This window comes from Scyliorhinus torazame, chromosome 16 (genome assembly GCF_047496885.1).
Source record: "Scyliorhinus torazame isolate Kashiwa2021f chromosome 16, sScyTor2.1, whole genome shotgun sequence".
NCBI lineage: Eukaryota > Metazoa > Chordata > Chondrichthyes > Carcharhiniformes > Scyliorhinidae > Scyliorhinus > Scyliorhinus torazame.
Window position 1 is genome coordinate 11,475,299 of NC_092722.1, and position 25,172 is coordinate 11,500,470.

At 47.2% G+C, this 25,172-nt stretch overlaps 1 protein-coding gene across 13 annotated transcripts in view; it reads left to right on the forward strand.

Annotated features, from left to right (window-relative positions):
• Positions 1–24,800, forward strand: part of rerea (arginine-glutamic acid dipeptide (RE) repeats a) — a 708,059-nt gene extending 683,259 nt beyond the window's left edge. For 10 of the 13 annotated variants that reach the window (XM_072477931.1, XM_072477930.1, XM_072477929.1 and 7 more), the window contains 4 exons: positions 9,004–9,150; positions 16,946–17,123; positions 20,025–20,088; positions 22,421–24,800. In XM_072477931.1, the coding sequence (XP_072334032.1) occupies positions 9,004–9,150; positions 16,946–17,123; positions 20,025–20,073 (374 nt within the window). In that variant the 3' untranslated portion in view covers positions 20,074–20,088; positions 22,421–24,800. Of the gene's footprint in view, positions 1–9,003; positions 9,151–16,945; positions 17,124–20,024; positions 20,122–22,420 lie in introns of all 13 variants that reach the window. The other 3 variants (XM_072477935.1, XM_072477938.1, XM_072477934.1) reach the window with 2 other exon arrangements.
• Positions 24,801–25,172: the final 372 nt, after the last annotated feature.

Sequence of the window (25,172 nt, forward strand, 5' to 3'; positions counted from 1 at the left end):
GTTGAGCTGCTCGCAGAAAAATACTTTTCACTGTACCTCGGTATACGTGACAATAAACAAATCCAATCCAATCCAAAATTACAATCACCAGGGAAGAAGTACTGAGAAAATTGTTGGAGGTGAGAACTGAAGTGCCCAGGTCCTGATGGACTTCATCCTAGGATCTCAAAAAAAGTGGCTAGTGGGACAGTTGTTGCACTGGTGTTAATTTATCAAAATTCCCTAGATTTGGGGAAGGTTTCATTAGATTGAAAAATAGCAAACGTATTCTTTATTGAAAAGGGGGGCGAGACAGAAAGCTGGAAATGCCATGGGAAGTGAAGGTATGATTGCTAAATTTGCAGGTGACACAAAGAAAGGTGGGATCATAAGATTTATAAAGGACACTGGTAGGCTACAAAGGGATATAGATAAAGAGATAGAGGCAAAGACTTGGCAAATTGAGTATAATGTGGGGATGTGGAAAATTGTCCCAATTTTGGCAGGACGAATAAAAAGTGAGCATCTTATCTAAACGGTGAGAGGTTCAGAGCTCTGAGATGCAGAAGGATCTGGGTGTCCGAGTGCATGAATCACCAAAGGCTAGTATGCAGGTAGAGCAGGTAATTAGGAAAGTTAATGGAATGTTATTCAGAAGGGATTTGAGTACAAAGGTTGGGAGGTTAAGCTCGAGTTATACAGGGTACTGGGGAGACCACATCTTGAGTACTGTGTTTGAAGAAGGATGTAAATATGTTGGAGCAGTTCAGAGAAGATTTACTAAACTAATACCTGGAATGGGCAAAATATTGTGGGGACAGGTTAGGCTTGTATCAGCTGGAGTTGAGAGAGTAAAAGGCAACTTGATTGAAACATCAAGATCCTGAGGGGCCTTGACAAAGTGAATATGGAAACGATGTCTCCTCTTCTGGGAAAATCTAATACCAGGGGCCCCTGTTTAAAAATAAGGAGTGGCCCATTTAGGATAGAGATGTGGAGGAATCTTTTCTCGCAGGGTGTTGCGAGTCTTTGGAACTCTCTTCCTGAAAAGCAATGAAGCAAGAGCCTTTGAAGAATGAGGTAGATAGTTTCTTGATAAGCAAGGCGATGGTGGGTTGTCTGGGATAGGTGGGAATGTGATGGGGATAATAGGGTTGTCTGGGATAGGTGGGAATGTGATGGGGATGATAGGGTTGTCGGGGATAGGTGGGAATGTGATGGGGATGATAGGTTGTCGGGGATAGGTGGGAATGTGATGGGGATGATAGGTTTTCTGGGATATGTGGGAATGTGATGGGGATGATAGATTGTCGGGGATAGGCGGAAAATGTGATGGGGTTGATAGGTTGTCGGGGATAGGCGGGAATGTGATGGGGATGATAGGTTGTCGGGGATAGGCGGGAATGTGATGGGGATGATAGGGTTGTCGGGGATAGGCGGGAATGTGATGGGGATGATAGGTTGTCGGGGATAGGCGGGAATGTGATGGGGATGATAGGTTGTCGGGGATAGGCGGGAATGTGATGGGGATGATAGGTTGTCGGGGATAGGTGGGAATGTGATGGGGACGATAGGGTTGTCGGGGATAGGTGGGAATGTGATGGGGATGATAGGGTTGTCTGGGATAGGCGGGAATGTGATGGGGATGATAGGTTGTCGGGGATAGGTGGGAATGTGATGGGGATGATAGGTTTTCTGGGATATGTGGGAATGTGATGGGGATGATAGATTGTCGGGGATAGGCGGGAATGTGATGGGGATGATAGGTTGTCAGGGATAGGCGGGAATGTGATGGGGATGATAGGTTGTCGGGGATAGGCGGGAATGTGATGGGGATGATAGGTTGTCGGGGATAGGCCGGAATGTGATGGGGATGATAGGTTGTCGGGGATAGGTGGGAATGTGATGGGGACGATAGGGTTGTCGGGGATAGGTGGGAATGTGATGGGGATGATAGGGTTGTCTGGGATAGGCGGGAATGTGATGGGGATGATAGGTTGTCGGGGATAGGTGGGAATGTGATGGGGATGATAGGTTTTCTGGGATATGTGGGAATGTGATGGGGATGATAGATTGTCGGGGATAGGCGGGAATGTGATGGGGATGATAGGTTGTCAGGGATAGGCGGGAATGTGATGGGGATGATAGGTTGTCGGGGATAGGCGGGAATGTGATGGGGATGATAGGGTTGTCGGGGATAGGCGGGAATGTGATGGGGATGATAGGTTGTCGGGGATAGGCGGGAATGTGATGGCGATGATAGGTTGTCGGGGATAGACGGGAATGTGATGGGGATGATAGGTTGTCGGGGATAGGTCGGAATGTGATGGGGATGATAGGGTTGTCGGGGATAGGTGGGAATGTGATGGGGATGATAGGGTTGTCGGGGATAGGTGGGAATGTGATGGGGATGATAGGTTGTCGGAGATAGGTGGGAATGTGATGGGGTTGATAGGTTTTCTGGGATGTGTGGGAATGTGATGGGGATGATAGATTGTCGGGGATAGGCGGGAATGTGATGGGGTTGATAGGTTGTCGGGGATAGGCGGGAATGTGATGGGGATGATAGGGTTGTCGGGGATAGGCGGGAATGTGATGGGGATGATAGGTTGTCGGGGATAGGTGGGAATGTGATGGGGATGATAGGGTTGTCGGGGATAGGCGGGAATGTGATGGGGATGATAGGTTGTCGGGGATAGGTGGGAATGTGATGGGGATGATAGGTTGTCAGGGATAGGCGGGAATGTGATGGGGATGATAGGTTGTCGGGGATAGGCCGGAATGTGATGGTGATGATAGGGTTGGCGGGGATGTGATGGGGATGATAGTTTGTCGGGGATAGGTGGGAATGTGATGGGGATGATAGTGTTGTCGGGGATAGGCGGGAATGTGATGGGGATGATAGGTTGTCGGTGATAGGCGGGAATGTGATGGGGATGATAGGTTGTCGGGGATAGGCGTGAATGTGATGGGGATGATAGGGTTGTCGGGGATAGGCGGGAATGTGATGGGGATGATAGGTTGTCGGGGATAGGCGGGAATGTGATGGGGATGATAGGTTGTCGGGGATAGGCGGGAATGTGATGGGGATGATAGGTTGTCGGGGTTAGGCGGGAATGTGATGGGGATGATAGGGTTGTCGGGGATAGGCGGGAATGTGATGGGGATGGTAGGTTGTCGGGGATAGACAGGAATGTGATGGGGATGATAGGTTGTCGAGGATAGGTGGGAATGAGATGGGGATGATAGGGTTGTCGGGGATAGGTGGGAATGTGATGGGGATGATAGGTTGTGGAGGATAGGCGGGAATGTGGAGTTGAGATTACAATCGGTTTGAATCACGGAGCAGTCTCAAAGGCCCAAGTGGCCTACTGCTGCTCCTAATTTGTATGTAACGATGTGATTACTGGATTTGAGTAAGTCGCAACTATAGGAAGAGCTTGTAGTATTTTAAAGTTTGAAGAATTGAAGCAGGGAATCTCAAAGGAGCACTGGCCATAACATAAAATAAGAAGAAATTGGGACATATGAAATGGGAGAAGAGAGAGATTGAAAAAAGGGGTTGCTTTTCACGTTTCCCTTGTATAACCTGTCGAGGAACGTGAAAGACGTATTCGTGCTTTCCAACATACAGGAGGAATAAACAGGTCTTTTGTACAAAATTAATACAAGAACAGAAGCTGAGATTTTTGAAAGCTGCTTTGATAATGTGGTGTAAGAGTTCAATTTGAGATCAATGAGGTTGGAGAAGCCAAGAATTTTAGCAGACAATATGAGTGGGTAGAACAGCAAATATAAAAGGTGAGGTGTTGGTTACACTTTCAAAAGACATGAAGAACCTTGCAGAAGAATTTAAATAAAACAGAATTTCAACGTGCTTTCAATTTTCGTGTTTGCAATCAAGATGTCAAGATTCATCCAATATACTAGGAAGATTGTACGTCGTGGGAGGGGGCATGCAATTGAAACAAGCTGATCATAAGAAAAGGGGTAGCTAGGCTTAGATGGTAAGGTAGGCGATCATTGATATGAACTAGCAACAGAGTTGGAGGAATGACAAGTTAACGAGGAACAATGGCCTATCATTCACAGCACAGAATAATTTGAGAGGAAACAGGAGAAATTGTGGTGGAAGGGCACAAAATAGCTAATTTTAGAAGTGCATGGTCAGATGACAGGATAGCTTGCTAACTAACCTATTACAGCACTTGCCGGAGATCTATATTTTATAAATAGTACCAAAAATACAGAGGACATATTCATGGAACCATAGACAATAGCATCATTTAACAAAAAATTTTAGAGTATCCAATTTTTTTTTCCTCCAATTAATGGACAATTTATCGTGGCCAATTAACCTGCCCTGCACATCTTTGGGTTGGGGTGAGATCCATGTAGACACGGGGAGAATGTGCAAACTCCACACCGACAAGGACCCAGGGCCAGGATCGAACCTGGGTCCTCAGCGCTGTGAGACAATAGCATCATTATGCAAGAACTCGAACCACACCAATATGCTGTAAAGTGTCTCTGATGCTATTTTTAAAAATAAAAAAAATTGAGTACCCAATTCATTTTTTCCAACTAAGGGGGAATTTAGCGTGGTCAATCCACCTAGCCTTCACATCTTTGGGTTGTGGGGGCGAAACCCAAGCAAACAGGGGGAGAATGTGCAAACTCCACACGGACAGCGACCCGGGGCTGTGATCGAACCTGGGACCTCGGCGCCATGACGCAGCAGTGCTAACCCACTGCGCCACCGCGCTGCCCCCTCTGAAGCTATTTTTAAATCGGATTATCACTTTGCACTTCAATGCCTTTTTTTCATCAGTATTTCGCTTTCAGTGATTGAGTACTTCGTAATCATCTGTCGTCTCATTGGATCATCCTGTTGCATTTTCTTCAAGTTTAAAGTGCACTGGCCCATGACTTGAGTTTTACGTGGCCCATTCTGGATCTATCTTTTCTCGAGCACAATAACATTGCCCAGTACCATCTCCATTCACCAGCCTCTGGTCCAAATGCCGAGGCCAAATCCCATAAAGAAACATGAATTTTCCAAGCTCGGGAAAAGTTTGCGTGGCACCTGGGGAAATTGCGGCCTGAGGCTTCCCGAATTCATGATTCCAGTTGGAAGTTTGAGTTGAGTGATATTTCTGAAAGTGAGGGTACTTTCAGAAATGGTGTCGGGTGGTCGGTGTGATTTTAAAGCTACAGTTTCTTGATAGGCAGCATTGATGAACGTTTCTCGCCTGGCGAATCATTTCAGCTGCAGCCCAAAGTGACCTGGAAAGTATGAATCCAGTTTTTTTTACAATGTGACCATCAGTCGATAAAACATCGTGAATGATGTGTTGGGTACTCTGACGAACCAACACGGTTTCGAATGGTACAACGCAGTTCTATTTCAATGAGCTATTAACATATTAAACTCTGGTATTCAGCACATGGTGAACCTCAGTGGCTGGCAATGAGGTCTGTGCCCTGAGCTCTCTCCTGCTCGAGTGCCCAGGAAGTGTCGTGTTCCCTGCTTTGTACTGTGTATGCTCTTATCCGTGATTGGCTGTCGTGTTTTATGTGTTGATTGGTCCGTTCATCTGTCCATCATTATGTGTGTATGTATGTGCTGTGATGTTCACATGAATATCATGACAGTGATTAGGTTTGGATTTTAAAATCATTAGGTAACTATGGAGATATAAAGGAATATTGATTGACTACCTATGCAGACATAATTTGTGGATTTGTTAAAATTGAAACACTGTTGACCTTCAGCTCTCTTTCGTACACCAGATTCACAATTCTAACATTTATATCCAATACAGTTCCACTTGAGATAATCAACAGCTAGTTTGGTACTTTAGAGGAAGATCCTCCCAATTTATAATGTCAGATGGAAAACATTTATTTTGGGATACTAAGTCAGACATTTTAAAAAAATCTTTTCGCCTTGCATTAGAATTTTCCAACACCTTATTTGCAGCATTTGTTTTTGCTGAGCACTCATTAACAGCTCCACTAGGGTTAACTTGAGCAAAGAAAAAACTTGCATTTATATTGTGCTTTTGTCCAAACGTGCTTTACAACCTGTGATATATTTGTGAAGTATAATCAATGTTGTAACTTAGGGCATGCAGCAGTCTGATAATGCCCACTTGGTCAGGACCCTATCCATCACCTGAATCATTTAATCCCTCCACCACTGGTGGACCACAACTGCAGTGTGCATCATCTACAAGATGCACTGCAGCAACTCACCAAAGCTGCTTCAACGCCACCCTCCGAATCCGTGACCTCTAGCACCTAGAAGTACAAGGGCAAGAGGCACATGGGAACACCACCGTCTCCAAGTTCCTCTGTCAGTCACACACCACCCTGATTCAGAAACAAGTCACCATTCCTTCATCATTGCTGGGTCAAAATCCTTACCTGACAGCATGGTGGTAGGAGTACCTTCTCCACACACAATGCCGCGGTTTCAACAGTCGATGTAGCACCATCTCAAGGGCAGTACAGGATGGGCAATAAATGCTGGCCCAATTCCCTGAATGAAAAAGATTAGTCTTGGCTCAGTGGTAGCACTTTCCCCTTTCCGCGGCGAGAGGGATGTAATTGCAGTGAGAGAAAGGGAAAATCTTGGAATAATAAAGGCCCACGTTTGTTTGTGGAGTTCAAAAGAGCACTTCTACTCATCCCGGCCCACAAAAAAACCTTTAAAAATAAAATCGCCCGCTGCCTTGGCCAGCTACTCCGAGGTGTACCAAATACGTGACACAGAATGAGAAGAGTTATGTCCTTAAACTCCAATCTTCACATCTTTATTTTTTTTAAAAACTTGAATTTGTAAAGCACCTTTCAAGACACTATGGTGTCTCAAAGCACTTTATAACCAATAGTGCACTTTAGAAGTGTGATCAATGTTGTCAGGAAAGTAGCAGCAAATATGGGCACAGCAAATCTCAAAGGGATCCTGAAAGAGTAATAACTAACCTCAGTGAGACCACAATTTCACTACCTAGGTCCCCAAATTATCCTTCCCAATCCCCAGAGGAAACTGTATTGATTGCAGCCAGGTAAAATAAGAATACCATGTACCTGAAAAATATTACCCATGTACAAACTACATGGGTAACCCCAGGAAAATTACTAATACTGTGTTCTCCGGATTGTAATACATGGTAGCATAAACTCAAAACTGCAGGAACAGCTGCTTGAGGGAGGTACCGGGACATGAGTAGGCAGGCACCTTCGAAAAAGAATAAAAGAAAAATTGTAGGGCAAACGTTTAAATAACCATTGAAGATTTTCAAGAAATTTATATCATCTTTAGCTTGGTATCAGTCTCTTAGTTTTGCTTTGTTCGAGGTTACATTGCATGCTTTCAACAGAAGTCCCTCCCTATTTTCATCTTTCACTTTCACTTAATCTCTCTTTTCTCCCCCACCCCTCCCCACCAACGGTCTTTTCCTGTAATCCTTAATATCTTGTTGATCGTTGACAGCTCAGTTAAATTACCTACTTATTGGGTGGCACGGTGGTTAGCTCTGCTAATTAAGGGGCAATTTGAGCATGGCCAATCCACCTAGTCTGCACATCTTTGGGTCATGGGGGTTCGATCCCAGCCCCGGGTCACTGTCCGTGTGGTGTTTGCACATTCTCCCCGTGTCTGCGTGGATTTCACCCCCACAACTTAAAGATGTGCAGGTTAGGTGGATTGGCCACGCTAAAATTGCCCCTTAATTGGAAAAGAAATAATTGGGTCCTCTAAATTTTAAAAAAAATTACCTACTTATTTTTGTGTGTTGTGATTTACAAAATCATATAGTTATGCTGTGCATGTGCGCAGTAAGCTCTGTCCCCCTTGGTCCTGAGGTGGATTGTCAGGATTTGATGTAGTGGTGGATGCAGAAATTAGCTTTTTTTGCACCATCAGGGAAATTAAACAAGAGGATGACAGTGAGCGACCAGAGTCTTTCATTTAGTAATGTTTTTAGTCAGTCAGCTTGCCCGTTTGCAGCACCACGTTTCAGTCTACCTGCGTGGCTGGCAACAGCCTTGGGTACGTGCTGGGGGGGGGGGGGGGGGGGGGGGGGGGGGGAGGAGGAAGGTGGTGGAAGGTTTGTGGACCTCGGAAGCTGGGTCGATTGCAGCCGGCAGCAGCTGTTATTCGTGCTGTGGAGCCGGGAAGAGAGTTTCTGCTGCTCTTGGCCCCACAGGAAGATCGTCAGAATCTTGTTTAAAAAGAATGTATCTTTACTTGGTCCTGATGCATGGTCACAGCTGCTGCTGATGAATCCTGGCTAGAGCAAGTACCCTGTTTATATCAGAGCATGTGAAAAAGCCTCAGGTAGGCGAGGTCCCTGACATCTATGGGTCATAATGGGCTGTTTAGCAATACCCTAAAAACGACCCAGCCCAAGTTCAGGTCATCGGACGCAGGACTTTGGTCACAAAATTGAATCTTGTACCAAGGGCCAAGACCAATTCCTCACGGATATTGAATTTGATGCACTGAGGGTTAGGGAGCTTGTGATGATGAGTAAAAATTGCTGTCTTAAGTAAATATCTGAACTAGATGAGGTTGAGTTTATGAGTCACGCAGGATGGGAGCCAACAAAGATTGTGACGCATCTTACGGGTACAATATCATTGTAATTCCCCCTAGTCGTTCCGTTTTCAGTGTGGAAGCAAGTCATTCTTGACCCCGAGGGACTGCTTAAGAAGAAAGACGATATCATGTACAAGGGTTTCAGCAGAGGAATCCAGAGGAATAGGCAGAAACCAGGTGGAAGTCAGTTATCTTGGTGACTGATAGAATCAAATCACGCTTGCATATGGCCTGTTTCAGTCTGAATCAGTAGCCGGGGAAGACGATGATCTTAGTTTGAACATTCAAAACCTCAGTTTTAACTCTATGATCTGTTGCACTGATTTAGAAGATAAAGATAGTACAGTTCATTATCCTGTTGCCTGAGTTTATTCTGCTATAGTTTCAAAATGTTTTTCTATTTGCTTTATAACTAGGTTCAGGAGGTGTGCATCCATTGGTGGATCCTCTAGCAGCTGGGCCACATTTGGCTCGTTTTCCCTACCCCCCAGGTGCAATACCTAACCCCCTGTTGACCCAGGCTCCACATGAACACGAAATGCTCAGGCATCATCCCGTCTTTGGTAAGAAAATTCCGACGTTCAAGTAAATTAATTCCCCTGGTCATTCTATGTTAATATATTGTGAGGTTGTGCATATATATATTTTTTAAATATGTTTTTATTAAGAATTTTTCAATAACAATATTTTCTACCTTACAAACAACCCCTCCCCCCGCCCGTAACAAAAAAAAGAGAATAGAACTCGCGTGGCAAGACATGAACATGGCAAGTCAATAAGATACAAAACTTTGTACAGTGATTCTTCCCGTAAATGTCAGTTTCCAGATCCTGCCATGTGTTTTCTTGTTCAAATGCCCCTCAGAAAAAAAACCTCCACCCCCCCACCCCCAACCGCTGTTCCCGCCTGTTGCTGCTGTCCGACCTTCCTCTAACGCTCCGCCAGATGGTCTAGGAACGGTTGCCACCGCCTGTAGAACCCCTGCGCAGACCCTCTAAAGGCAAACTTTATCCTTTCCAACTTGATAAACCCTGCCATATCATTTATCCAGGCCTCCACGCTGGGGGGCTACGCCTCCTTCCACATTAGCAAGATCCTTCGCCGGGCTGCTAGGGACGCAAAGGGCCAGAATACCAGCCTCTTTCGCCTCCTGCACTCCCGGCTCGTCCGCTACTCCAAATAGTGCTAGCCCCCAGCTTGGCTTGACCCGGACTTTCACCACCTTAGATACTGTTCCCGCCACTCCCCTCCAGAACCCCTCCAGTGCCGGACATGACCAAAACATATGGACATGGTTCGCAGGACTTCCTGAGCACCTCCCACATCTGTCCTCCACCCCAAAGAACCTGCTCAGCCTCGCCCCCGTCATATGCGCTCTGTGAACCACCTTAAATTATCAGGCTAAGCCTGGCACACGAGGAAGAGAAATTAACCCTACTTAGGGCATCAGCCCATAGCCCCTCCTCAATCTCCTCCCCCAACTCCTCCTCCCATTTACCCTTCAACTCCTCTACCAAAGCCTCCCCCTCTTCTTTCATCTCCTGGTATATCGCCGACACCTTGCCCTCCCCGACCCATACGCCCAAAATCACCCTATCGTGAATCCCCTGTGCCGGGAGTAGTGGAAATCCCCTCACCTGCCGCCTCACAAACGCCCTCACTTGCATGTCCCTGAAGGCATTTCCCTGGGGTAGCCCAAACTTCTCCTCCAGCGCCCCTAAACTCACAAACGTCCCGTCGATGAACAGGTCCCCCATTCGTCTAATCCCTACCCGATGCCAGCTTTGAAATCCCCCGTCCATCCTTCCTGGGACAAACCGATGGTTGTCTCTAATCGGGGACCACACCAAGGCTCCCGTCGCACCCCTATGCCGTCTCCACTGCCCCCAGATCCTTAGCGTTGCCGCCACCACCGGCTCGTGGTATACCTTGTCGGCGGGAGCGGCAGCGGTGCCGTCACCAGCGCCCCCAGGCTTGTTCCTTTGCAGGACGCCATCTCCAACCTCTTCCACGCTGCTCCCTCTCCCTCCATCATCCACTTACGGATCATTGCCACGTTGGCTGCCCAATAGTAACCCTCCAAATTCGTCAACGCCAACCCTCCTCTGTCTCTGCTACGCTCCAAGAACCCCCTCCTTACCCTCGGGGTCTTGCTTGCCCACACAAATCCCGTAATGCTCCTGCTTACCCTCTTAAAAAAGGCCTTAGTGATCACAATTGGGAGGCATTGGAATACAAAAAGAAATCTCGGGAGGACCACCATTTTAACCGACTGTACCCTATCCGCCAGCGAGAGTGGTAACATGTCCCACCTTTTAAAATCCTCCTCCATCTGTTCCACCAACCGCGACAAATTAAGTTTGTGCAGTGCCCCCCAGCTCCTAGCTACCTGAATCTCCAAGTATCGAAAGCTCCTTTCCGCCCTCCTCAACGGTAGGCCGTCTATCCCTCTTCCCTGGTCCCCAGGATGGATCACAAAGAGCTCACTCTTTCCCACATTGAGCTTATAGCCCGAAAAGTCTCCAAACTCCCGTAGGATCTGCATAACCTCAACCATCCCCTCCACTGGATCCGTCACATACAGCAACAGGTCGTCTGCGTACAGCGACACTCGATGTTCCTCTCCCCCTCGAACCACCCCCTTCCATTTCCCCGACTCCTTTAACGCCATGGCCAAAGGTTCAATTGCTAATGCGAACAGCAGAGGGGACAGGGGGCACCCCTGCCTCGTCCCTCGATACAGCCGGAAATACTCCGACCTCCGCCGGTTCGTGACCACACTCGCCACCGGGGCTTTATACAGGAGCTTAACCCAACTAATAAACCCTCCCCCGAACCCAAACCTCCTCAACACTTCCCAGAGATACTCCCACTCTACCCGATCAAAGGCTTTCTCCGCGTCCATGGCTGTCACTATCTCCGCTTCTCCCTCCACCGATGGCATCATTATCACATTTAGGAGCCTTCGCACATTAGTATTTAACTGCCTACCCTTTACGAATCCCGTCTGGTCCTCATGAATCACCCCCGGGACACAGTCCTCAATCCTCATGGCCAACATTTTTGCCAGCAACTTAGCGTCTACATTAAGGAGCGAGATCGGGATATATGACCCACATTGCAGTGGGTCCTTATCCCGCTTCAAGATCAAAGAGATCGTCGCCTCCGACATTGTCGGGGGCAGCGTCCCCCCCTCCTTTGATTCATTGAAGGTCCTTACCAGCAACGGGGCTAACCGGTCTACATATTTCCTGTAGAACTCCACCGGGAACCCATCCGGCCCCGGGGCCTTCCCTGCCTGCATGCTCCCCAGTCCTTTAACCAGCTCCTCCACCCCAATTGGTGCCCCCAAACCAGCCACCTCCTGTACCTCCACCCTTGGGAACCTCAACTGATCCAAGAATCGCCGCATCCCCTCTTTTCCCCCTGGGGGCTGGGACCTATACAGTTCCTCATAAACGGCCTTAAAAGCCTCATTCACTTTCCCTGCCCTCCGCACCGTAGTTCCCCTGCCATCTTGGACTCCACCTATTTCCCTCGCTGCCATCCTCTTACGGAGCTGGTGTGCCAGCATCCGGCTCGCCTTCTCCCCATATTCGTATATCGCCCCCTGTGCCTACCTCCACTGTGCCTCTGCCTTCCCTGTAGTCAACAGGTCGAACTCCGTCTGGAGACTTTGTCTCTCCCTGAGCAGTCCCTCATCTGGAGCCTCTGCATAACTCCTGTCCACCCTTAAAATCTCCCCCACTAACCTCTCCCTTTCCCTGCCCTCTCTCTTCACCCTGTGAGCCCTGATGGAGATAAACTCTCCCCTAACCACCGCCTTCAGTGCCTCCCATACTACTCCCACCTGCACCTCCCTGTTGTCGTTAGCCTCCAGGTACCTTTCGATGCACCCCCGCACACTTCCTCGTCTGCCAGCAGTCCCACATCCAACCTCCACAACGGGCGTTGGTCCCTCTCCTCCCCCAACTGCAGCTCCACCCAGTGCGGGGCACCCCCCGATCTTCCCCGTCCTAGATCTGGAATGATCTAATGCTGGGTCCAGCACCGTGTTAAAATCCCCACCCACTATGAAACTCCCTACCTCCAGGTCCGGAATACGCCCCAACATCCGTTTCATGAATCCAGCATCGTCCCAGTTTGTGGCATATACATTCACCAGTACCACCTCCGTCCCCTGCAACCTACCACTCACCATCACGTATCGACCTCCCTTGTCCGCTACTATGTTCTTGGCCACAAACGACACCCCCTTTCCCACCAGTATTGCCATCCCTCTATTTTTCGCATCCAGCCCCGAATGGAACACCTGTCCCACCCATCCCTTCCTTAACCTGACCGGATCTGCCACCTTCAGATGTGTCTCCTGAAGCATGGCCACGTCTGCCTTCAGTCCCTTTAGGTGCGCGAACACTCGGGCCCTCTTAACCGGCCCATTTAGGCCTCTCACATTCCACATGATCAGCCGGATTGGGGGGTTACTCTTCCCCCCCCCCCCCCAGCCGACTAGCCATCTCCTATCTTAGGCCAGTCCCGTGCTCGCGCCTCCCGCACCCTCCGGTCCCTCAGGCGGGGGACCCCCACCCCTTCCATTTTCAGTTCCCCCTCGGACAGTGCAGCAGCAACCCTAAACTCCTCCCCACCCCCCACATCTAGCTCTTTTGCTACCCCCATATTACTTCCATGAGTCAGCTGACTTCTGCTGACCCCGGCTTCCCCCGCCTTCCCATTGATCGCCCCGTGTGGGAGTCTCTCCGCCTCCTTACCTTCCTCCATCCCCCCCCCCCTCTTTTTGGCGCAGGAAAAAGCCCGTGCTTTCCTGAGCCAGCTCCGCCCCCTATGGCGCAGCTCCTATTGCGGCCATTATCCCAGTTCCCTCCCCCCCCAAGTCTCACCTCCCTCCAGCACCCACACACACATTACCCATCATCATCTTGTCTGCAGAAAAGAAAAAGGAAATTTTAGGAATTTTAACCAGGACTCTACCCACATCCTCATCCATCATCCCACCCATGCAATATTCTTTACCCATATTTACAACCCACCTGTACAACCACATCTCCTCAGTTCGAGTCCAGTTTTTCCATCTGAATAAAGGTCCAAGCCTCTTCTGGCGTTTCAAAATAATGGTGTCGGTCCTGATAAGTAACCCACAGTCGCGCAGGCTGCAGCATGCAGAACCTGACTCTTTTTTTATGCAGCACCGCCTTGGCCCGGTTGAAGCCAGCTCTCCTCTTTGCCATCTCCGCGCTCCAATCCTGGTATACTCGGATCACCACGTTCTCCCATCTACTGCTCCACACCTTCTTGGCCCATCTCAGCACACTTTCTTTGTCCGCGAAGCGGTGGAACCTTGCCACTATCGCCCTTGGCGGCTCATCTGCCTTGGGTCTCCTCGCCAGGACCCGATGAGCTCCTTCCAGCTCCAGGGGGGTCGGAGAAGCCTCCGCACCCATCAGCGAATAGAGCATCGTACTCGCGTACGCCCCGGCATCTGCTCCCTCCACTTCTTCGGTAAGACCCAGAATCCGGAGGTTGTTCCTTCTCGACCTGTTCTCCAGGACCTCAATTCTCTCGGCCCACCTCCTGTGCAGCGCCTCGTGCGCCTCCATTTTTACCGCCAGGCCCAGGATCTCGTCCTCGTTGGTATTCACTTTCTCATTCACCACACAAAGCTCCACCGCCTGGGTCTTCTGGGTCTCCTTCAGCCCCTCGATCGCCAACAGCATCGGCGCCAGCACCTCCTTTTTCAGCTCCTCCACACATCGCTTGAGGAACTCCTGCTGGTCTGGCCCCCACGCTGCTCGCTCTCCGCCCTCCGCCATCTTGTTTTTTTCCCCTCGTTTTGGTCTCTGCTCCAGGGCCTCTTTCCTCGCCGCTCCACCGCTGATCTCTGCCATATATTGTGAGGGGGGACCTCACTGCACCTTCCCACACGGGATTAAATTAAAACAGCTCCGTTGGGGCTCCTCTGGAGAGCCCAAAAGTCCATAGTCGCGGGAGCTGCCGAAACGCGCGGCTTAGCTCCGCATCGCCGCAACCGGAAGTTCGCATATATTTTTATTATAGACAAATTCTTCAAACTGTGACGGAAACTATTTTTTTTTTTTTTGATCCAGAGCCGGATCCAGCACCGTGTTAAAGTCTCCCCCCATTATCAGGCCCCCCACTTTTAAGTCTGGGATCCAACCCAACATACGCCGCATAAAACCCGCATCGTCCCAGTTCGGAGCATACACATTGACCAGTACCACCCTCTCTCCCTGCAACTTAGCACTTACCATTATGTACCTGCCGCCATTATCTGCCACAATGCTTGATGCCTCAAACGACACCTTCTTTCCCACCAAGATCGCCACCCCTCGATTTTTGGCATCCAGCCCCGAGTGAAACACCTGACCTACCCACCTTTTCCTCAATCTTACCTGGTCTGCCACCTTCAGGTGTGTCTCCTGAAGCATAGCCACATCCGCCTTGAGCCCCTTCAGGTGCGCGAACATGTGGGCCCGCTTAACCGGCCCATTCAGTCCCCTTACATTCCAGTTTATCAGCCAGATCAGGGGGCTACCCGCCCCCCCCCTCCCCCGCCGACTAGCCATGACCCGTCCTCGGCCAGCCTCGCTCCCGCACCCCACACCCGGCCCGTTCCCCACAGCGGCTTACCGCCGTCTCGACCCCCCCCCCCCCCCCCGCCCCCCCCCCCCACTCACTCCAGCTCCTCCTTGACCATAGCAGCAGCAACTTGATTCCCGCCCCCCCCCATTGCACTTCCACAAGTCAGCTGAGTCCTGCTGACCCCGGCCACTCCTGCCTCTCCTTCGACTCCTCCCATTGTGTGGCACACCCTCCTCTCCTGCCCCCATCCATAGACTCTCCCCCTTCCGTTCTAAGCGCGGGAAACAACCCTCGCTTCCCCACCCCCTCCAGTCTTCAGCGTGGGAAAAAGCCCGCGCTTTCCACCTACCAGGCCCCGCCACCTCTGACGCAGCTCCTTTTACAGGCCCGGTCCCCTCACCCCTGGCTCGGGCCTCCTCCTCCCCCGCGGGGCCCCATCTCACCTCCAAGAGCCCCCCCCGACCAACCCAACCAAAACAGTGCCCAACCCGCCCCAGCCACCCTCACCGACCCAAAAGAGAAAAAACACAAAGAAAAAGAAACCCGGAACCCACCCCCCAACCCCCCGAAACAAAAATAAACATAGCATATCAACCGCAGTCCCCAATCACCCATCCCGACTCTCAATCTGTGTCCAACTTCTCGGCCTGAACAAAGGCCCGCGCCTACAGTCCCTGTAGGTAACCCACAGTCGCGCCGGCTGCAACATGCCAAACTTCACCCCCTTCCTGTGCAGCACCGCCTTCGCTCGATTGTACCCGGCCCTCCTCTTCGCCACCTCCGCACTCCAGTCCTGATAGATCCGAACCTCCGCGTTCTCCCACCTGCTGCTCCGCTCCTTCTTGGCCCACCTGAGCACACACTCCCGATCAGCGAACCGATGGAACCGCACCAGCACCGCCCGCGGAGGCTCGTTAGCCTTGGGCCTCCTCGCCAGCACTCTATGGGCCCCTTCCAGCTCCAGGGGCCCCTGGAAGGACCCCGCTCCCATCAGCGAGTTCAACATGGTGGCCATATAGGCCCCCACGTCCGGCCCCTCCGGGAGGCCCAGAATCCGCAAATTCTTCCGCCTCGACCGATTCTCCATCTCCTCGAACCGCTCCTGCCATTTCTTGTGGAGCGCCTCGTGAACCTCCGCCTTTACCGCCAAGCCTAAGATCTCGTCCTCATTGTCAGAGATCTTTTGTCGAGCCTCGCGGATCGCCACTCCCTGGGCCGTCTGTGTCTCCAGCGGCTTATCAATAGACGCCTTCATCGGCTCTAGCAGGTCCGTTTTACTCTCTCTGAAGCAGCGCTGGATACCCTCCTGCTGCTCTTCCGCCCACTGCATCCACGCTGCCTGGTCTCCGCCCGCCGCCATTTTGTCCTTCTTCCCTCGCACCTTCTTCGGGACCACCACCAACTTTTTTGTTGCCCCGCTCCTAGTTGAAGTCATATACTGACGGGGAGCTGTTGTAGACTCCTCCCCACACCGGGAAACGTCGAAAAGGTGCGGTTGGGGGCCCTGAAAAGAGCCCAAAAGTCCGTTTTTGCGGTAGCCGCCGAATGTGCGACTTAGCTCCACGTACCCGCAACCGGAAGTGACGGAAACTATTTTTAATGAGCGCACATGTATATAGGATTCAAATAGGTGGTGCATTTTAATTTATTTTTCTGTTTATTCTATGCATTTATCATACCACTTTTTGCAAGCTGTGGGAGGAAAGCAAAGTGACCTCTCTATCGCTGTCTTGCTTTCAGGTGGGCCATACAGAGACCTGCCTGGTGCTATTCCGGCCCCAATGTCAGCAGCACACCAACTACAGGCAATGCACGCTCAGTCAGCAGAACTACAAAGACTAGCAATGGAACAGCAGTGGCTACACGGCCATCACCATATGCACGGAGGCCCCCTTCCTGGGCAAGAAGACTATTACAGGTAGGAATAATGGGATCTTGCTCCGGTTGCAGTATTTCACTTTGAGGTAGATATCCTTAAGTTTCACTCATTCAAAGTCAGCCAACTCGAGATGATCTGGCCTTCCGCAGATATACTTTTGTTTTTGAATCTGAATACTGATTGTTGGTGCATGTTAAAAATAGCAAAATCTGACCTCAGCAGCCCAATGGAACAGCTGAACTTGTGCCATTGGGATGCTCATTTGTGTCTATAATTTCTCAGTTGGGGCAGATGCCCTCAGCATTTCTTCCTGAAGAGTATCCTCTCAGAGTTGAATGTGGGCCGGCAAGAATTCGCTGCCTTCAAATTCATATGAACGTTTTTTTCATTCTGGCACACTTTTTAAAAATTCGTTCTTGCAATGTGAGCATTACTGGCGAGCCCAGCTTTTATGCCTGTCCCTCATTGTACATGAGCTACCTTCTTGAACTGCTCCAGGCTGTGGGGTACACCCACAGTGCTATCTGTAGCAGTTCGTTACAACTGAGAATGGCTTGCTAGGCCACTTCAAAGGGCCAATGAATCAACCACATTTCCATAAGACCATTTCTGTACATTTGGAGTCACATCTAGGCCAGACCAGGTAAGGGTGCCTGATTTCCACCCTTGAAGAATGCCAGTGAACAGTAGTGTCTAATAGAGGTAGGTTCAATCAAGGCAGTCAAGAAGGATTTGGATTACTACCTGATGAAGAAGAAGAAGAATGTCCGATGTTGCAGGGAGAAGGCGGAGTGCATGGCACTCGGTCCATTGCTCATTCAGAAAACTAGCGCAGAAACGACTGGCCAAATGGCATCCTTCTGTATTGTAACCGTTCTGTGATTCTGCACCAGATGGGTTTTATGACAATCCAGTAGTTTCATGATCATATTTAATGAGACTATTAATTTTATTTTTTGCAGAATTGCTAGTTATTTGAATTTAAATTGCCCCAGTTGTCTTGGTGAGATTTGAACTCGTGTCTCCAGAGCAATAATCCGGGCCTCTGGATTACTGTTCCCCTAAAACCGTGAACTTATACGTTGATGGTAATACCGGCCTTAAGGAATTAATATGTTCTTATTCCAAATGAATAGACATGCAAATCTTTTTTTATTTACTGTTTTGGATCAGGTTGAAAGGTGTCTGTGCATTTGGTGTTTTTAGCACTGTCTTTTTGGCACTGTGTTTTGGCACTGACTTTTCCAGGATTATGGCAGATCCAGCCGGAATTTTTTTTATGCAGTATTTTAAAACCTTTTTTTAAAACAAAACTGAACAGAGAGAAAATGTAACTCCTGTTTCAAGATGAGAGGCAAGTAAACACAAATCAGGGCAGGGAAGCTCCTCCCCCACCCCACCCCCCCCGTTCCCCCTCCTTCTCATGCTTTGCTGAGCATTTATCAAAAATACTAATTTCATTGTTCACCAGCCTCCAATGAGAATGCCAGTAGTGGAGGATGAAATTCTTTGCCTTTTGCAACATTCACTGGTAGCGCTACTGTACAGAGTAATATGACAGAACACTGTTGCTCTACAGAGGTCACGATCTAAACCAACATGAAATAATGAGCGTTTGAAAATATAAGCCCTGTAAATTGGAAGTGTTACTCAACTGTGCCTCACTGCATAGATACAGCAAATAACAGTTCATTTAAAATTCTTGTGTACTAAAAATACTAAGTTTAGCAGCCCATGAAAATTGTAATAGTTTTGTTAATGTGTAACCTTTATTTTTCTGCTACGATGATTAATTCTCCCCTCTGCTTTCCAGAAACACACAACAAAAATGTCACCAAAAACTTTTAGATAATTCACCAAAGTTTAGCCAGTGGCTGCCAGTCTTCGTAACGATATACGGTTTCCTAAGGGTTTGTGAAGATAATGATGAAACTCAAAATCATCCGAGTTTTTATCTCTCTATAAAACCGCAAAGTCACCTCAATGCTTTGCCGGGTTATAATCTAGGGCTCCTTAGTGCCATTTCTTCGGTTTCTTCTTAACTATACCATTCACTTGCCCATTCACGGGTTTAGAAGAAGGCATGTTTCACTTTAATCATTCAGAAAGTCGTCCTATTTATGTCAGACTTGGTCCTTGCCAAAAGAAAAATATACTGGTTAGGAAATGTCATGAATCAGACTAAGCAGATCTAAACATTCTATATTTGGGCACCATTCTGTTAGCCCAGTAATTTACAACGGTAACCTGTATTTATATAGTGTCCGTAACATAAAACATCCCGATGCACTTCACAGAGACATTATAAAGCAACATATGGCATTTACAGATGTCATATTATTCAATGTTCACTTAACATAGGAAATACGATCAGGAGTAGACCTTCCAGGTCTTGAGCCTTCTCCGCCATTCAATACAACCATAGCTGATTTCTGGCATCAATTCCACTTGCCGGTCGGCTACCCATTCCCTGAGAGACCAGACATCTGACCATCTCGGCCTTAATATATTTGACAATGGAGAATCCACAACCTGAGGTAGTGTTCCAAAGATTTTGAGTAAAGAAATTCCTCCTTATCTCAGTACTAGATGATTGGTCCATTATCCTGACACCGCCTCGTTAAAGAATGCCACCCCCACCCCCCACCAGTGATTCAAGAACAGCTTGCATTTATATAATGCTTTGAGCGTCCCAAAATTCTTCACAGGAGCGCCATCAGAGAGAATTTAACATACATTGGACAATTGCGCCAAGTAGCGAGATACCAGCTCACAGAAATCAGGAAGCGTCAGTCCCTAAAGTGCGCTGGTCTGGCCAGGGTGATATTGGTCTTCGTGGCCAGCACCTTGAGAATTGAAAGGGAAGAAAATCAGAAACGACTAAAGAAAACCTTGATGTAGACATTTTCTCATCCAACTCTTCATTCCTTTCAATATTAGGCAAGGTGGAAACCCTAGCTGCATCCGTTTATGTACCCATAAACACTGACTTGTGAACTCTGAGGTAAAGACTTCTCATTAGATTGCAACAAAACTTGTAAGTGACTTACTCTCATCAGATATTGGACTTGTTTCAAAAAATTAGCATGGTGAAAACTTGCCATTTGTGTTTTTGATTTTGAAAGTAGCCTCTAAAAATTCTGCTAAATATGCAGCTTGCCAAAAAAAAGTGCCTCAAGTGCCTCGAACCATGAGATAACGCAAATCTTAAAACAGTGCCTAGCACAAAAACAGCGCAGACATATTTGTGCTAAAACACCCTTGTGCTGCGTTAAATTTTTGAAACTAAGGACCTTTTTAATCTACGGCAATGACATTTGCATGTCTGTGTTTCCTTCCTTCTCATGCCATTTTTGAATGATTTCCATTACACTCTCTTGCAAACATTTTCTTAAGGGCGTTGCTGCGAACTCTGCTCACTCTTCAGTCATTGGTGTAGCGGCTGATAATTTAGGACGGTTTCGGCAGCCAGGAGTGTTGTGCTTCGGCGAAATGAATGAGTGAGGGGTGGAGGTGAAAAAATTGTCGCCTTAACTGTGTAATGCTAGAAAGGGATGCCAGCCGTCCGCGAGTTGGATAAAAGATAGAAAATGGAGTTTACTGGGTCTGTACGGCAATCCACTTCGAATCAGCGCAAGACAAATCGGGGTATTTTCTTGAAAAAGCATTGAGGAGTAGAGAGATCTTGGTGTCCATGTGCACAAATTGCTGAAAGCTCGTGCACATGTCCAGAAAGTAATCAAGAAGACGAATAGAATTTTCTCTTTTTTTTTGTTCTTGAGATGTGAGCATCCCTGGCAAGGCCAGCATTTATTCCCCATCCCTAATCGCCCTTCAGAGGGCAATGGTGAGCTGTCTTCTGGAACCGCCGCAGTCCATGTGGTGTCGATACACCCACGGTGCTGTCGGGAAAGTTCCCGAAATCTGACCTAGCGACCGTGAAGAAACGACGATATATTTCCAAGTCAGGGTGATGTGTGGTTTGGAGGGGAACCTGCAGGCAGTGGGGTTCCCATGTATCTGCTGCCCTTGTCCTTATAGGTGGTAGAGGTTGTGCGTTTGAAAGATGATGGCTTTTATCTCAAGGAAGTGGATGACAAAAAGTGAAGGAGTGACGCTTCAGTTGTACACAGCTTTGTTCAGGCTGCAGTTCGAGTAATACATTCAGTTACAGGGGCTGGTTTAGCATAGGGCTAAATAGCTGGCTTTTAAAGCAGACCAAGGCACGCCAGCAGTGTGGGTTCAATTCCCGTACCAGCCTCCCCGAACAGGTGCCGGAATGTGGCGACTAGGGGCTTTTCACAGTAACTTCATTGAAGCCTACTTGTGACAATAAGCGATTTTCAGTTTGGGGCATAATGGTCTATTAGTTATCGGAGAGATGGCAGAAGAGATTTGCCACAATAATACCAGGGCTTATAAAGGTTTAGGTTGCATACAAAATGTGGTTTAGAAAATTGAGGGATAATCTAATGAAGGTGTTCAAAATGATAAAAGGATTTAATGGAGTAAATACCGCTAAACTTTCCTTTCGTGAGGAAATTCAGAACAAGGATGCATCGTTTGGCCATTTAGATGTAAAATGAGGAAGCACTTATCCACTCAAAGGAGCAATGAAACTTTTCCCTCCTTCTCCTTCCCTTCCCCCCCACACCACCAAAAGGCTGTGGAACCTGGATGAATTGACATACAATTGACAGGTTTTTTTCTAGGTGAGGGTGCGAAGAATATTGAACAAAGGCAGATAAATGGGTTTGAGGTGTAGATCAGCCAGGCTTGAAGGACAGACTAGTTTGCACCTGTTCCCACGTACAACTTGTAAAAGCCAACAAATTCCCAGCAGTGCATTATCTGAAAACGCCAGAAAATTCAGGAAGAAGAGCTCATGGAATTAATCTGCATGAACCTATCCACGCAGCTTCCTCTAATTCAGAGTCGGGCAGCAGTGGATGGAAATTGCTAATGCACACAATGTGTTCTGGCCTTGTCAGAGTGGGAAAGCTGCGTTATTCCGTTCAGTGGGTGTGTCTTTGTGAACCCGTGCGTGATCAATTTTTTTGTTGTTGAAATGTATGTAGTGTCCAATTTGGCCTATAGGTGTAGAGCTTGTTTGGTCCAACCTGGGCCAAATGAAACCAGCATGTCAGAACAATAAAGCAAAAGCCACTCTTGTCCAACTTGTATGGATTTGATGGCGTTTTCCAGTTTGTTTGTTTTTTAAGTACAGGTAAGCGAGTAAAACATACCCTCTCATTTTAAGCCGAACACATCTGAAGGTATTTTTTTAAAATCCAAAAGTGTTTATTTTCACAAGTGCCCTTTTGTTTCTCTTGCAGCCGGCTGAAAAAAGAGAGTGACAAGCCACTTTAACTCAACACTATGGACGGCTCACTCACAGCAGCGAGGGTCGCTCGGCCAAGTACTTTGGAAGGAGCTCTGACGTCCTGCAAGAATGATAGAAGGAGATCTTCCTGAAAAGATTCCCAGCCCTCCCCTCCCAACCCCCACCCCACCCCCCCCAAAAAAAAGGATTGAATGATTTTATTTTGTAATATTCATCTTTGGAGGGGATCATTTGAGGCTGGCTCTGGATCTCAGCACGACATTGCATTTGATAGTATGGCAGTCGGAAATGCACATTGAGCTGTGGTTTCCAGATGTTCTTGTATCGGTACTAGACCGGGTTTCAAACCGGTCACTGCACAATGCAACCCAATTAAAACGACAAAATAAAGTCAACAGATTTTAAATTCTGAGTATGAGTACTACAGTACATTATATGATTCCTTAAATAATATGTAGGATACCCTCATAATTTTAAAGAAAAGTCAAATCTATGGCATGGCTTTTGAGTTTGTAAATAAAGAAAATTAACCTTATACATAAAGGATTAGTTGTGGATTTCAAATTGGATAACAGATTGCAAAGGAAGTGTTTTAAGCAGCCTCACCTCCTTTAATTAAAGGAGACGTTAGCTGTATGGTCATGTTTCCTCTGAAATGGAGTGGTTTTTTTTAAATGTGTCTAGTAGCAGTGGCATGCATCAAAAGGTTGCAGGGATTGTGGTCCAGACAAACGTCAACATAGATTTTAATTAACATAATAAAAGGCTACATAAATAGTATTTTGCCATCACTGGGTTTGGGCATCCCATACCATGCTGGTCAACAATGCAGACTATTACTAGACTGATCTCTTGCCAACAGCATGAAAGAAATTTAGACTTTTGTTTCCAATCATTAAAAACATTTTCAGTATCCAAAATATTTAAGCAATGATTGAATCTTTTATCTCCATTTTATAGTGATAATTCTTTGATTTAATATTATTCTAAAAACTCATTAAGAACAAATAAGCTACTTTTATACTTGCATTTAACGAAACATCCAGGATTTTTGCTTTCACTAAATATGCATTAAAATATTGCACATATCTGTGGCATCATGCTAATATTTTTGCTTGTCAACTTATTTTGTTATACGGGGGCCGACGACCCATAATTAGGCAACAGAATCAAGGGCATTAAAGTGTAACGAGTCATTTTCACAAGAAGGAGTTATAAAGTTTGGGGGAAACCGATAACAGGACCAAAAATATAAACTGAACTTCTGTCATTATTCTTGATTGTAACCCCACACCCATCAGTACCATGTCAATTAACTGAAGGTCGTTGATGAGCATGTGAGCAGCTCAGTCGTCCTCACTGGAGGTAAGTTGTACACGTGTGTGTACACTTCTCCCTTGGTGGCAAAAGTTTCCAACAGGTGAGCATGAGTTGGAACAAGGGCTGGTACTCACTGATGGGGAAAATCCTTCTACTCCTGGGCTAAATGTTCTGAAAAGCTGTCGAACTAAAGAATAATGATAGCTGATCAAAAACATTCAGTTTTGAAGTCCCTTTTATAGTGTGTATCATAGCATCCATTTTAGTTTTGGGCTCTTAATTACGTTGTGGAAATTTATATTAATTTTTACTTTAAAGTAGCAACAAGTAGTCAAGCTTAACCATGATGCACCAATGCCTGGTGCCCGCAGTTTGGGTAGCTGAGATACCAGAAAACAGAGCTGGAAACCTGTCAGTAAAAAAACATTCATTTTAGATCAGGGCTTTACTGATCTTGCTCTTTGTCAATCATGTTTCTATATCTTTAAACAACTGAAAGTATCACTCTTCAAAAAAATTTTGTAAGTTTGAGCATTACATTTTATCATTGAAACTATCACATGTTTTCAGAGGCTGAATGCAGAGAGTCTGGCTGATGTCTGCACTGGGTAACTGGTTTCCTGATGGTGCGTATCTGTCTTTCCCCTTGATTTTGTCAAGGACTGTATATTTGCCATTGTAGACTGTTATGTGGTGTTCACTGTCATAGGACTGTGTTTAATTAAAAGAAAGAGCTATATGGTGTGCTCACACCCTGGATAGTGACACAAAGGTTCAAGTTTTTATTTTGCTTTTTTGTGTTTTCTGAAGTATAATGTTTAATGTTGTCAATGGTCCAGCTTCTTATTTCACTGCAGCATTAGCAGAATGTACATTCTGATGCTAAATTTATATATATCTTGAAGCTTAATGTATATAATAGTAGTTTGCCATGGGATAACACAATGTAAACAAAAAGTAGAAGCAAAGATTGTGAGTCCTGTGTTTTCTCCATTTGAGTATTTTGTAATTTTTGAGATATTTGTGACTTAAATAAACCAAACGGCGCAACAGTGTTCATGTTTCATTTGACTACCAAACTCTACTAGATTCAAAATGCCAGCTCACTTCTCACTCTTTTCCAGTAGGCGCACTAATTAGTTTCATTTCTACATGTGAAGACACTAGGTTAAGTTAACCAACACAAGTAAGAGTGGAGACATTGGGATGGCTGACTTAAAGCCTGAGTTTTGTTTTAACAAGGGATCTTAAAGGAGAAGGGTGGCGTTTGAGAGGGAATTCCAGATCTCGAGTCTGGAAGCACCACTCGAGGTTTGGTTAGGATGCCAACAATTTGATTCAACCCGAGTGGTCAGAGATGGGAATGGAGTCCGTGACCAGGAAATGGATTCTCTCGAGAATATTATAGACATTAGCTTATGGTG